Source organism: Poeciliopsis prolifica, unplaced genomic scaffold, assembly GCF_027474105.1.
Source record: "Poeciliopsis prolifica strain line A6 unplaced genomic scaffold, Auburn_PproV2 SCAFFOLD192, whole genome shotgun sequence".
Taxonomy (NCBI): domain Eukaryota; kingdom Metazoa; phylum Chordata; class Actinopteri; order Cyprinodontiformes; family Poeciliidae; genus Poeciliopsis; species Poeciliopsis prolifica.
In genome coordinates, this window is record NW_026562567.1 from 68,843 (window position 1) to 81,659 (window position 12,817).

General features: G+C 52.3%; 2 protein-coding genes across 2 annotated transcripts; both read left to right on the plus strand.

The window, feature by feature from the left end:
• The first annotated feature begins 32 nt into the window (after positions 1-32).
• On the plus strand, positions 33-4,495 carry LOC129356761 (guanine nucleotide-binding protein G(olf) subunit alpha-like). The gene is made up of 13 exons (XM_055026320.1): positions 33-239; positions 471-611; positions 813-885; positions 953-1,007; positions 1,306-1,425; positions 2,563-2,660; positions 2,753-2,807; positions 2,874-2,947; positions 3,090-3,148; positions 3,433-3,553; positions 3,639-3,769; positions 3,846-3,913; positions 4,023-4,495. The coding sequence occupies exons 2-13, from the start codon at positions 476-478 to the stop codon at positions 4,167-4,169; spliced, it is 1,137 nt and encodes a 378-aa protein (XP_054882295.1). The 5' UTR covers positions 33-239; positions 471-475; the 3' UTR covers positions 4,170-4,495.
• Positions 4,496-6,478: 1,983 nt separating this feature from the next.
• Positions 6,479-12,776, plus strand: LOC129356760 (zinc finger and BTB domain-containing protein 14-like). The gene is made up of 10 exons (XM_055026319.1): positions 6,479-6,594; positions 8,047-8,235; positions 8,306-8,476; positions 8,548-8,643; positions 8,713-8,856; positions 8,933-9,177; positions 9,310-9,395; positions 9,472-9,611; positions 10,691-10,786; positions 12,430-12,776. The coding sequence occupies exons 2-10, from the start codon at positions 8,047-8,049 to the stop codon at positions 12,568-12,570; spliced, it is 1,308 nt and encodes a 435-aa protein (XP_054882294.1). The 5' UTR covers positions 6,479-6,594; the 3' UTR covers positions 12,571-12,776.
• The last annotated feature ends 41 nt before the right edge of the window (positions 12,777-12,817 follow it).

Sequence of the window (12,817 nt, forward strand, 5' to 3'; positions counted from 1 at the left end):
AGAGAAGAAGAAGACGAAGACGAAGACGACTAATGAGGCGCCGTCAGGGGGAGGCGGAGCTGCTCAGGTGTTTCACTCGGCAAACATCACACAACCTGCAGCAGCTCCTCTCTGAACCGGACCGGACCGCAGATTGGACCATGCCGTCACTGCTTCTGTGACCCGTTTCTGTGGACTTGGATGGACGAGCGGAACCGGACCTGAAGGCTAGACGGGTCGCTGATTCCCAGCAGGTAAAGGTCAGTCCACTGGGACCGCAGCCGTACTGGGTCCACTTAGATTATGCAGTGACCCGTTTACAGCCGGAAGGTTCTGATGTCCCAGACGGGTCGGAACCAGAGCAGAGTCCAGATTGTCCTACTGGGTCTCTAACTGCTTTAATCTGCTGAACTGATATCTGGTTCTGGTCCTACTGGATTCCATCCTGACCGGTCTCATCTCTGACCCGGTTCTGGTTCCAGTGGTTCCAGTAGAGATGGGGTGTTTAGGTGGGAAGACGGACGAAGAGCGACTCGACGAAAAGGCCAAAAGAGAAGCAAACAAGAAGATCGAGAAGCAGCTGCAGAAGGAGAGACAAGCGTACAAAGCAACACACCGTCTGCTGCTGCTGGGTGACACACCTGTCTGTCCACCTGTCTGTCCTCCTGTCTGTCCACCTGTCTGTCTGTCTGTCCTCCTGTCTGTCCACCTGTCTGTCCTCCTGTCCCTCTACCTGTCATCATCTCGACGGTCCAGGCTTCATTTGTTCTCCTCTCTACCCCCCATTGGTCTGTCCTCCTCTCTGTCCACCTGTCCTCTGTGTGGTTGTGCAGGTGCAGGAGAATCAGGTAAAAGCACCATCGTGAAGCAGATGAGGATTCTCCATGTGGACGGTTTCAACACTGAGTGAGTCTGGGTTTGTGGGAACCGGGTCGACACCAAACCGGTTTCATGAACTCTGGTTTGTTCCCAGAGAGAAGCAGCAGAAGGTCCAGGACATCAGGAAGAACGTGAAGGACGCCATCGTGGTGAGTCGGACCGGAGCACAGGGTCATGAGGGTCATCGGGGTCATAAAGGTCATCGGGGTCATGAAGGTCATCGAGGTCATAAAGGTCATCGGGGTCATGAGGGTCATCGGGGTCATAAAGCTCATCGGGGTCATGAAGGTCATCGGGGTCATAAAGCTCATCGGGGTCATGAAGGTCATCGGGGTCATGACGACGGTGTCCTGGCTCCAGCAGGACCTGGTCCTCCAGGTGGACACGTCTCCGCCCTCGTCCTGACCGTCGGCTCCATCGGCCAATCAGCTTCTGTCTTTGTTCCAGACCATCGTGTCGGCCATGACTGCGCTGACTCCGCCCGTCCCTCTGGGAAACCCTGGCAACCAGTTCAGAGTGGACTACATGAAGAGCATCGCTCCGCTTTCAGACTTCGATTACACGGAGGTAAAACCACCTGCACAGCTCAGTCATGTCAGCTGTGATGTCACTCAGGTGTGTCTGCAGCAGAGGCAGCAGGTTGGAGGGTCTGCGCAGGTTATTGATCTCTGATCAGCAGAACCTCTACTTCCCCTCAGAACCAGGTCCAATCATTCTCCTCACTACTTGGTTTGGTTCTGATGGTTTGGTTCTGATGGTTTGGTTCTGACGGTTTGGTTCTGATGGTTTGGGTCTGACGGTTTGGTTCTGACGGTTTGGTTCTGACGGTTTGGGTTCACAGTGTTTCTGGTAATATTCCCTGCAGCAGCAAAGGAGACCTCAGAGGAAAGACAGGTGACACCCGTCCTGAACAGGTAGACGGTTGAAGGGCTCCAGGCGGCACCAGGAGACCAGCTTGTTTGTTGTAATGACGGTAATGACATGATGTAACCAGTTCACCGGAGACGCACACAGCTGAGAGTCGCCTGAGGCCTCATTATCCAAACAGATCGTCTCCAAGGTCCTCACTCACCAAACAAGTGTTCACACTTCCTCTGTGCTCTGCTGATTGGTTCGTGAGACACTGGGATCCTCACTCTGTTGTTGCTGCCATCCAATCAGGAGCCTTCACACAGACCCATCCGTGATAGACATCCAGCTCTAGAACCTCTAGAACCTGTTTGTGTCTACGTACTCGCTGACCTGCCGTACTAACGGACCTGGTGCCACTTGTCATTTAGAGGCAGCCCAGACTGACAAAGCTGGTCTTCTGACCTTCATTCTCTGTTTGTTGTCTTTGTCCTCCATCAGTCTGAAGCAGGAACCAGTGTGGCTGATGGACATGTGAGACAGAACAGACCAGGTTTAACTGGGATCTTTGGTACCAACAGGAGGTCATAAAGACATTCTGAGCCAGCAAGAAATAAGACCCTGGTAGAAAATGAGACTGAAAGGTCCAATAAGGAAGGAAGGCTCTGGTTTGGAACGGATGAATGGATCAGAGCAACAAGAAGTTTCTGGCATTCCCAGAACGGAGTAACCAGGAGATCAGGGTGGCTCATCAGGCCCACCTGTGATGTGGTGCCACCCCCCCTGAACCAGGTGCTGCTGTGTCCCTCTGCAGCATGCAGGGGGCGCTCACAGCTCTCTCTCCTGTTCTGCCAGGATTTCTTTGAGCACACCCAGAAACTGTGGGAGGACGACGGCATCAAGGTGTGCTATGAACGCTCCAATGAATACCAGCTGATCGACTGCGCCAAGTAGTAAGGACCCTGTGCATTAAGCCCCTCCCATCTGTACTGTGATGATCCAGGTGTAAAGCCTTTTACTGATCCTCGTGTGTTCTGGATTCCAGCTTCTTGGACCGATTGGACTCTGTCAGGAAGACGGACTACACACCTACCGACCAGGTGAGAGACCAACCAATCAGGCTGCAGCTTCCACCGTGGCTCCGCCTCACTCTTCTTCTGCTGCAGGACTTGCTGCGCTGCAGGGTGCTGACATCTGGGATCTTTGAGACCAGGTTTCAGGTGGACAAAGTCAACTTCCAGTAAGTTCTGGATCTGAGGTCAGAACCACCATGTTCTAAGCAGGAAATGAAAGGTGTGTGTGTGTGTGTGTGTGTGTGTGTGTGTGTGTGTGTGTGTGTGTGTGTGTGTGTGTGTGTGTGTGTGTGTGTGTGTGTGTGTCAGTATGTTTGATGTAGGAGGTCAGAGGGATGAGCGCAGGAAGTGGATCCAGTGCTTCAACGGTAAGAGCTGCAGCAGCAGCATTAATCAGCTGGAGCAGCATTAATCAGCTGCAGCAGCAGCAGCATTAATCAGCTGCAGCAGCATCAGCAGCAGCATTAATCAGCTGCTGCAGCAGCAGCAGCATTAATCAGCTGCAGCAGCAGCATTAATCAGCTGCTGCAGCAGCAGCAGCAGCAGCATTAATCAGCTGCAGCAGCAGCAGCATTAATCAGCTGCAGCAGCAGCAGCATTAATCAGCTGCTGGCTGAGTGCCAGCAGAACTCAGCCCGTTTGGTTCCCTCAGATGTGACGGCCATCATCTTCGTAGCGGCCAGCAGCAGCTACAACATGGTCATCAGGGAGGACAACTCCACCAACCGCCTCAGAGAGTCCCTAGATCTGTTCAGGTCCATCTGGACCAACAGGTGCTGGTGGTTCTGAACAGCTGTCTCAGCTATCTGACCTGTGATTGGCCGCGCTGACCTTCATGTGCTCTGTGATTGGCTGCAGGTTCCTGAAGACCATCTCTGTGATTCTGTTCCTCAACAAGCAGGACGTCCTGGCTGACAAGATCCTGGCCGGGAAGTCCAAGCTGGAGGATTATTTCCCAGAGTTCAGCAACTACCAGTCTCCTCCTGACTGTAAGAGCGAACACGCATGTGCTGATGGACATGTGAGGAACATGGAGCGCTTCTGACATCCATGTCTGTTTCCCAGCTGTTCCAGATGTTGGCGAAGACCCCAAAGTGACCCGAGCAAAGTTCTTCATCAGAGACGAGTTCCTGGTAAAACCGATGGTGGTCAGGGAACTGACGAGTTCCCTCAAATGTGTTCCCTCCTATATCTTCCCTCTTACCGTGTTCCCACTAAAGCGTCCCCTCTAATGTGTTCCAGAGGATCAGCACGGCCAGCGCCGACGGGAAACATTACTGCTACCCTCACTTCACCTGCGCCGTGGACACGGAGAACATCCGCCGCGTCTTCAACGACTGTCGTGACATCATCCAGCGCATGCACCTGCGTCAGTACGAGCTGCTGTGATTGGCGGCTGGTCCCTGCTATGGCCCCGCCTTTTCCTGTTAGACCATCAATGCAGGCTTCTTCATGTTTAGAGTAGAAAAGAGAAATTCTGAGAATATGTAGTGTTTATGGTTCAAAAGGTCAGGGTTATTCAGAGCATTATGGGTAGTGTAGTGTACAGGCTGACAGAGTGCAAACATTTTTGTTAAAATATTTTTCCATGTTATGATGTTGAGTTCAGTTATAGCCTGTTGTTGATTGGCTGTTTTCAGATTTTTAACCAATCAGGACTTAGAGCTCATTTATCCAAACAGGAAGCTGATGTGCTGAGTTCATTTATTAGCATTAAAAAGGATTTATCAGCGCATTGGTGTCTGTTCTTCTTCAGCACCTGAGGTCCGAAAAGGCCCGGTTCTACTCAGTCAGTACAAGACCAGACAGAGTACACAAAGTTGAAGTGTGATGAAAAATATCATTTCTCTGCAGACAACAAGGGCCACCATTCAGAACCAAACTGGACCGTTCTCCAGGCTCAGCTTGAGAACCACAGCTGCAGAACTCAGAACCTCAGCTCAGCTTTGGACCTGAGGAAATCAGGCTGCAGTGAGAAAGTCTGCTTCCTTTGGAAGAACAGCACTCAGAACTAGGAGGTTCTTTCAAAATAAAAGCTCTTCTCTAAAATCAAAGCAGAGCATTATGACTGATGCAGAGGTTCTGGAGTCGATGTGAGCCACGGTTTCTCTGTGGTTCTGATGTAGAACCAAATGGAGTCAGAGGTTCGTCAGGTTCTGGTTCTGTCTGTGCGGGTCGGACCATCACTTGGACTCCCACTTTATATCAATGGATCAGTTCCAAAAATATCAAAGATGGAAGGAGAGGAATGCTGCTCAGTTCACACGGATCAAAACCAAAGGTCCTCAAAGATCTGGGTTCATCATTGGCTCCTCTAACCGATAAACGGCCTGAACTCACCCAGACACAAATAAAAGCTAACGAGTTACTCTGTCATAAGAGAAACTAGTCTGGGGCTTGATTCTTAAGTCATACTTTGAACATGTTGTCCTCTCACTTTCAAACTATTTAGTTAGCAAGCTAAACGTTTAGCTCGCTAACATCATATTTAGGTAAAAAGATAAATCTTTAGCTTGAAGCTATATCTTAGTAACTAAACATTTTGCTGTCACTGCGTGGCCAAACATATGTGACGTCAGCGCCGCATTATTTGGTGCAGAATCGCAATAAAATTTACTGAGTTTGCAAGATATGCGGCATCTGATTAAAAGGTTTTAATTCCTCACTGTTGCTATAGTTCCTTTGCTCATGGGAGCAAAATCATGTCAGAAGTGAAACGACTGGTGAGTTTATAACTAGATACCAGCAGGAGATACATCTACCTGGAAAATCCATCGCTATAGATCTAGAATCCTCAGAGCAAAACTAGTTAACTATAGGAGATGAATTCACTGATCATAAAGTGTTTCACGTTTTACTTCATTTTTGTATTCGTCTGAAATCAACCCTGAGAACTCTAACATGCTCTAGAAAACATAGATCTGACATGGAGGCATGTAGGTTCACACAGATCAAATATATTAAAACAAAATGAAGACGAATATGCAGAGTAAAGACAAGACAACATTTAATACTGCACTTATCAAAATGCACACTGAGCAGGATTATTACAGAAATTTGAAAATATACATGTGTATTAATAGTGCATTAACAAACAGATACACATTTGTGTATTTTGTTTTTCTGGGAAGATCTGAATTTGTTTTTATTTAAAATATATTTTATTAATCAGATGAAGAGCCAGCAGAGAGGAACAGAAAAAGCAAAGGAGGTGGATTAGCAGAGCTGCAGCAGCAGCTGATGGTTTCCATGTCTGTCTGGATCTCTACAGATGCAGCACGGACTGCTACTGGAGAGCCTTCACGTCCACTCCGCTCTGAGTTCAGACAACATTCTCGGGATAAATAAAGCATTTTAAAAAAACCTGAGTAATCTGCCAAATTAAAAGTGATACAAAGTCTGGAGATTCATTCTGGTTCTGGTTCTGGTTCTGCTGGGGGATTGTTGTGGAGCGAGTTTATGTTGGAATGACTCTTTTGGTTTATTGAAGTGATCAGTTCGGTTCTGAACCGGGTCAGAACCAGTTCACCCTCTGGTTCTGACCCGGTTCTGAGGGTCTTCCAGAGCCGACCGAGACCGTCCAGCTCGGACACGGAGCTGCAGCGTGGCGCATGCGCCGTGTGGGTCAGGCTGTGGGCAGTTTGGCGCGCTGCCTGCGTGCCTCCGCAGAGTGTGCGTGCTGGCGCAAAGCGCGGCCTCCTGCGCTCGTCCTCAGCCGCTGCAACACAAACAACAACAATAAACAACAACAGGCGTCCTGCTGACCGGACGGCCCGGCTCGCGGCCGCGGACACACCCACAGGACTCGGCCACGGTAAGAGCTCGCTCCGGCCGCCGCGCTCTCTCCCGCTTCGGGACCGGGCTGCCTGCGCGCTCTCGAGCCGCTGCCGGCCGCCGGAGCTCCGCTCCGAGGCCGCGGCCCCGCCGCTCGCGTGCCTGCGTGTCGGGGCCGCAGCCCGCGAGGCCCGGGCACCGGAGCGCGCGCCTCGGGCACGGAGCGGAGCGGAAAACGGAGCCGCCATCTTGTTTTAGCGGCCGAACCGAACCGAGCCGGAACCCGCGGCTCTGCCGGAGCCGGGCTTTAGGCCCGAACTCCACGCCTGTTCCGGCCGGATCGGAGTGGTTAGCATGTTAGCTACATACAGCTAACCGGGTCGAGCTCCAAGCCCAGCTCTGGTTCCGAGACACAGTCCGAGCGTTCGGTTCCACCTCAGACCTGCACTCTGGTCCCCGTCGGGTCCGGTCCAGTTCTGACGGTCCCGAACCCTGCCTCATTTCTGGTACCGGAGTCGACCCGGTCTGGTTCGGTTAATGTAAACACAGAAGGCCTCGGTGCTGCTTGGCGGGTCCGGTCCACATCAGAACCCGGTTCCGAATGAGTCTGGGACTCAGCTGGTCCAATAAGTTCTGATGACCGTCTGCTGCCTCTGCAGGGGACGCGCACACGCTCCGAGCGCGTGCCCGTCTCATTAGTAGTGCGCGAGACTAGCAGGAAGCAGACAGCGCGCGCCAGCAGCAGCACAGGGCAGAATCCAGCAGGTTCTGGACGGTTCTGACCCGGTTCTAAGAGGAACTGACACTGTCTGGAGCAGTCAGAGATCCAACAGTCGGGTTGGGCCGTTCTGGTGGTTCTAAAGAACCGACTTGGCAAGTTCTGCTTCATCAGCAGAACCATCTTCGGTTCTACTGGACCTACTCAGATCAACCCTCTGGACAGATTTCCCCTTCCTGTCAGCTTGCAGAAAAGCTGGATCAGAACCGGAACATTCTTCTGGTTCTGATGTCGGAGCGAATAACTGGGTCGCTCCGCAGAGACGGTTCCATCAGAACCCGATCAGCAGCAGAGAAGGACGATGCCTCCTCTTCCTCATCTTCAATGTCCGACAGAACCACATGTCTCTGTAGAACCCGGTTCTATTCCTGGTCCTGAAACACTGATGAAGAAGTTGCAACAAAGCTGAGTTCAGTCTGGACCTGGGAGATGTGGTTCTGGTCCAGGAAAAGAACCTGGTTCTCTTTGACTTTGGCAGAAACATGAGAGTTAATTAAAGTCCACCTCTAGTGTCCCTGGTTCCCAGAGGTTCTGGTTCCGGTACTGACCACCTCTAGTGTCCCTGGTTCCCAGAGGTTCTGGTTCCGGTACTGACCACCTCTAGTGTCCCTGGTTCCCAGAGGTTCTGGTTCCGGTACTGACCACCTCTAGTGTCCCTGGTTCCCAGAGGTTCTGGTTCCGGTACTGACCACCTCTAGTGTCCCTGGTTGTCAGATGACGGAGACGGTGAAGTACGTGGACGATGAACACAAGAGCATCTTCCTGAAGCTGCTGAACGAGCAGCGGCTGGAGGGCGAGCACTGCGACATCGCCGTGGTGGTCGAAGACGTCAAGTTCCGCGCTCACCGCTGCGTCCTGGCCGCCTGCTCCAACTACTTCAAGAAGCTCTTCAAGAAGCACGAGGTACCGCACTCTGACTCCGCCCATCGGTGGGCCGCGATGCTCCGGTTCTCACCTGACCCCGTGTCCTCAGGTGGACAACTCGTCCGTCATCGAGATCGACTTCATCCGCTCCGATATCTTCGAGGAGGTCCTGAACTACATGTACACGGCCAAGATCTCCGTCAAGAAGAAGGACGTCAACCTGATGATGTCATCGGGACAGATCCTCGGTATCCGCTTCCTGGACAAGCTCTGCTCCCAGGTAACGCTCGACCCACCAGGTGGAGAACCTGCCAGACATCAAAGAATGATGATGATGATGTGCTTCATTAGAAGCGTGACGTGTCGTCAGACGACAAGGAGAAGTTTCCGTATGACATCGTAAAGATGGCGCTGCCCCCTGAAGCCCAGCTGGCCGCAGACTCTGAGGTAAGGCTGTCAGCAGCCAATCAGCAGCCGGAAGCTGCCGTCCTCCGATCTGATTGGTCGCTTCCGCAGGAGTTAGGCGAGCACGATGATGCGCCGGGTGCAGACGACCTGGTGGAGGCATCCACCAATCAGGAGCTGGACAAGTCTCCCAACGCTGCGCTGCATGTGCAGGAAGCCATCTTGAAGGAGCTGACCAATGAGGATGTTCACAAGGTGCTCCACCACACCTGTTGCTGTTTGAACCTTCCCTGTCAGAAGCCGTCCATATGAACCTGTCGTCTCCTTTCAGGTGTCCTGCTACGACCAAGACGTGGTGACGGAGATGGAGGCGGAGCCTAAGGAGCTCGGGGCGGAGCATCACGCCACCCAGACGCTGACCTTCACGGACAGCATCGGCGAGGTGAAGGACGAGGCGGCGCCCGGCTGGTCGGCCGCCGCTGCGGACATGAAGTTTGAGTACCTGCTGTACGGACACCGCGAGCAGCTGGCCTGCCAGGTGTGTGGGAAGACTTTCCTGGACGAGAGCAGACTCAGGTAAGGTGGCGCCTGGTCCACATGGCGCGGCCCGGCGAGCGCGCGCACGCGGCCCGGCGAGCGCGCGCACGCGGCCCGGCGAGCGCACGCACGCGGCCCGGCCTCACCTGATCCCACCTGTTCTTTCCCCAGGAAACATGAGAAGTTGCACTCAGCAGAGCGGCCATTCGCCTGTGAGATCTGCTCCAAGGCCTTCACCACGCACGCTCACCTGAAAGGTAACACTGGCACACCTGCTTCCGCGCCGCCACCAACTGGCTGTCTGACTCTGCCCCCACCTGCTGTCTGCTCCAGAACACCTGAAGATCCACACGGGCTTCAAGCCCTACAGGTGTGATGTTTGTGGGAAGTCGTTCATTCGAGCTCCGGACCTGAAGAAACATGAGCGAGTCCACAGCAACGAGAGACCCTTCGCCTGCCAGATGTGTGACAAGGTGAGCTCACCTGAGGTTGATGATGATGTCACCATCCTGAAGACTTGAATCATGGGAAAGCTCTGGTTTGGTTTTGACTTTTCTGAAGCATGAAGCTGAACCGTCTGCAGACAGAAGTAATAGATCCCAGATTGATTTATTTAAACAGCAGGGGGCCAAAACAGGCCCTGAGGGACCAGTGGAGGGCTGTAGGGACCAGTGGAGGGCTGTAGGGACCAGTGGAGGGCTGTAGGGACCAGTGGAGGGCAGTAGGGACCAGTGGAGGGCAGTAGGGACCAGTGGAGGGCTGTAGGGACCAGTGGAGGGCTGTAGGGACCAGTGGAGGGCAGTAGGGACCAGTGGAGGGCAGTAGGGACCAGTGGAGGGCTGTAGGGACCAGTGGAGGGCAGTAGGGACCAGTGGAGGGCAGTAGGGACCAGTGGAGGGCAGTAGGGACCAGTGGAGGGCAGTAGGGACCAGAGGAGGGCAGTAGGGACCACTGGAGGGCAGTAGGGACCACTGGAGGGCAGTAGGGACCAGTGGAGGGCAGTAGGGACCAGTGGAGGGCAGTAGGGACCAGAGGAGGGCAGTAGGGACCAGTGGAGGGCAGTAGGGACCAGTGGAGGGCAGTAGGGACCAGTGGAGGGCTGTAGGGACCAGTGGAGGGCTGTAGGGACCAGTGGAGGGCAGTAGGGACCAGTGGAGGGCAGTAGGGACCAGTGGAGGGCTGTAGGGACCAGTGGAGGGCAGTAGGGACCAGTGGAGGGCAGTAGGGACCAGTGGAGGGCTGTAGGGACCAGTGGAGGGCAGTAGGGACCAGTGGAGGGCTGTATGGACCAGTGGAGGGCAGTAGGGACCAGTGGAGGGCAGTAGGGACCAGTGGAGGGCTGTAGGGACCAGTGGAGGGCAGTAGGGACCAGTGGAGGGCTGTAGGGACCAGTGGAGGGCAGTAGGGACCAGTGGAGGGCAGTAGGGACCAGTGGAGGGCTGTAGGGACCAGTGGAGGGCAGTAGGGACCAGTGGAGGGCTGTAGGGACCAGTGGAGGGCATCAGATATTGAACCTCCAGGTCAGTCGTCTCTGACTTGTCTCTCTCTGCAGGCCTTTAAACACAAGTCTCACCTGAAGGACCACGAGAGGAGACACAGAGGAGAGAAACCTTTTGTCTGTCCGTCCTGCACCAAGGCCTTTGCCAAGGTACCAGACCCAGTAGAGCACAGTGAAGGTTCTGGTTCTGGAGGTTAAAGCAGGTTGACCTCCATCAGTATCTGAGTGATAGTTGGAGACAAGAATGAAGTTTTGATCTCATTTTGAGCAGAACCAGCAGGATTCATGTGTTCACATTAGAATTTGACCCGGCGCTGATGGTTCTGGTTCCCTTCAAAGAACCTAGGATTCATTGATCATCCTCAGCTGACAGATCCAGAAACAATCCGGGTTTCAGCTCTGTTGTGAGGCAACTGGACCTTCTGCCCCCCTCCAGAGCTCTCTGGACTTTGTACTAGAAGGTTCTGTTCTGGTCCTTCCGGACCTCCTCTGGGTCATCTAGGAGCGCGGCTCTTCAGACGGTCCTGGACCGGTACTGGCTGGCCCGGGAACCATGACGTGCTAACCATGAATGTTAGCTCTGCTAATTGTAAACAGTTCCATTACCCTAAGAGCTAACCTTAAATATCAAGTCTGCTAATGCTAAAGAGCGCTAACTTCTACTACGTTGATACCCACCGACGGTCAATAGCACATTAGCTACAACTTAGCATAGCGCTGTCTGTAGGCCACGCCTTCCTGTTCAGAAGGGAATTTGGATCAGACATTTCACTAGTTTCAGTTTTATAGTTGTCTTACATTGATTACATTAACTGTCGCTAATGTAATCAATCAATCAATCAAATGTTATTAATATAGCACATTTCAGCAGCAAGGCATTTCAAAGTGCTTTACATCATAAACACTAAAACACATAGAATCAACAATACATTAAGTCAAGTTCCATCATTACATTTTTAATTGATTACATTTCAAATCAAACTAATCAGCTGGTTTTTAGTCGAGATTTAAAGGAAGTCAGGGTTTCTGCTGTTTTACAGTTTTCTGGAAGTTTGTTCCAGATGTTTGGTGCATAGATGCTGAAAGCTGCTTCTCCTCTCTTGGTTCTGGTTCTGGGGATGCAGATCAGAACCAGAACCAGAACCTGAGAGTCTGGAAGGTTGATACAACAACAGCAGATCTTTGATGTATTGTGGTGCTAAACCATTCAGTGATTTATAAACTAACAACAGTATTTTAAAATCTATTCTTTGAGCTACAGGGAGCCAGTGGAGGGACTTTAAAACTGCTGTTATGTCTCTATCTTCCTGGTTTTAGTGAGAACAGGAGCAGCAGCTTCTGGATCAGCTGCAGCTGGAGGATTGATTTGTTGGACAGGCCTGTGAAGATGCTGTTGCAATAATCAATGTGACTAAAGATAAACACATGGATGAGTTTCTCTAGATCTGGCTGAGACATTAGTCCTCTAATCCTGGGTATGTTCTTCAGGTGATAGAAGGCCGACTGATTAACAGCAGCAGAGTCATTTGCTGTGATGCATTACAGGTGGAGACGGTGTTGAGAGGAAGTGGAAGTGCTGCGTAAATTTCAAAATAAGAGCATGAATAGAAACGTCTCAAAACCAGCTAATGATAAAAACTTCAACAATGTTGAACTTCAACTAACAAAACAGCCAAGTAAATTAGTTTATGTACAGGTGAGGCCAGAAGTATTCATATGCCTAGTAGGGTTTCTGCCATTCACACCAAGACCGCTGGACTGAGCGGTTCTGACCCACGTCTCTGCTGTTCCAGGCGTCGGACCTGAAGCGCCATGAGAACAACATGCACAGCGAGAGGAAGCAGCTGAACCCGCTGCAGAGCGACACGGAGACGCTGCAGGCCGCCGCCATGGCGGCAGAGGAGCAGCACCTGGAGAACATCAGCTGCTCCTAACACCTGGAGGACCGCTCTGACTCTGACCTCACCTCCCTGCCCTGAGGTGACCCCTGGCCTCAGCCCACTAGAACTCTGACCCTGTGGATTTTATGAAGCAGTTCCGCTCAGTTTCATGAGCGGAGCCGCCATGTTGTGCAGAACTCGTGTGATGATGTCATCAGACGGATGATGGGATGAAATCATGAAATAAAATGTTTTTCTAACCCAGTGTGAACTTTTGCTGCCCTCGGCAGCGACTGGCAGG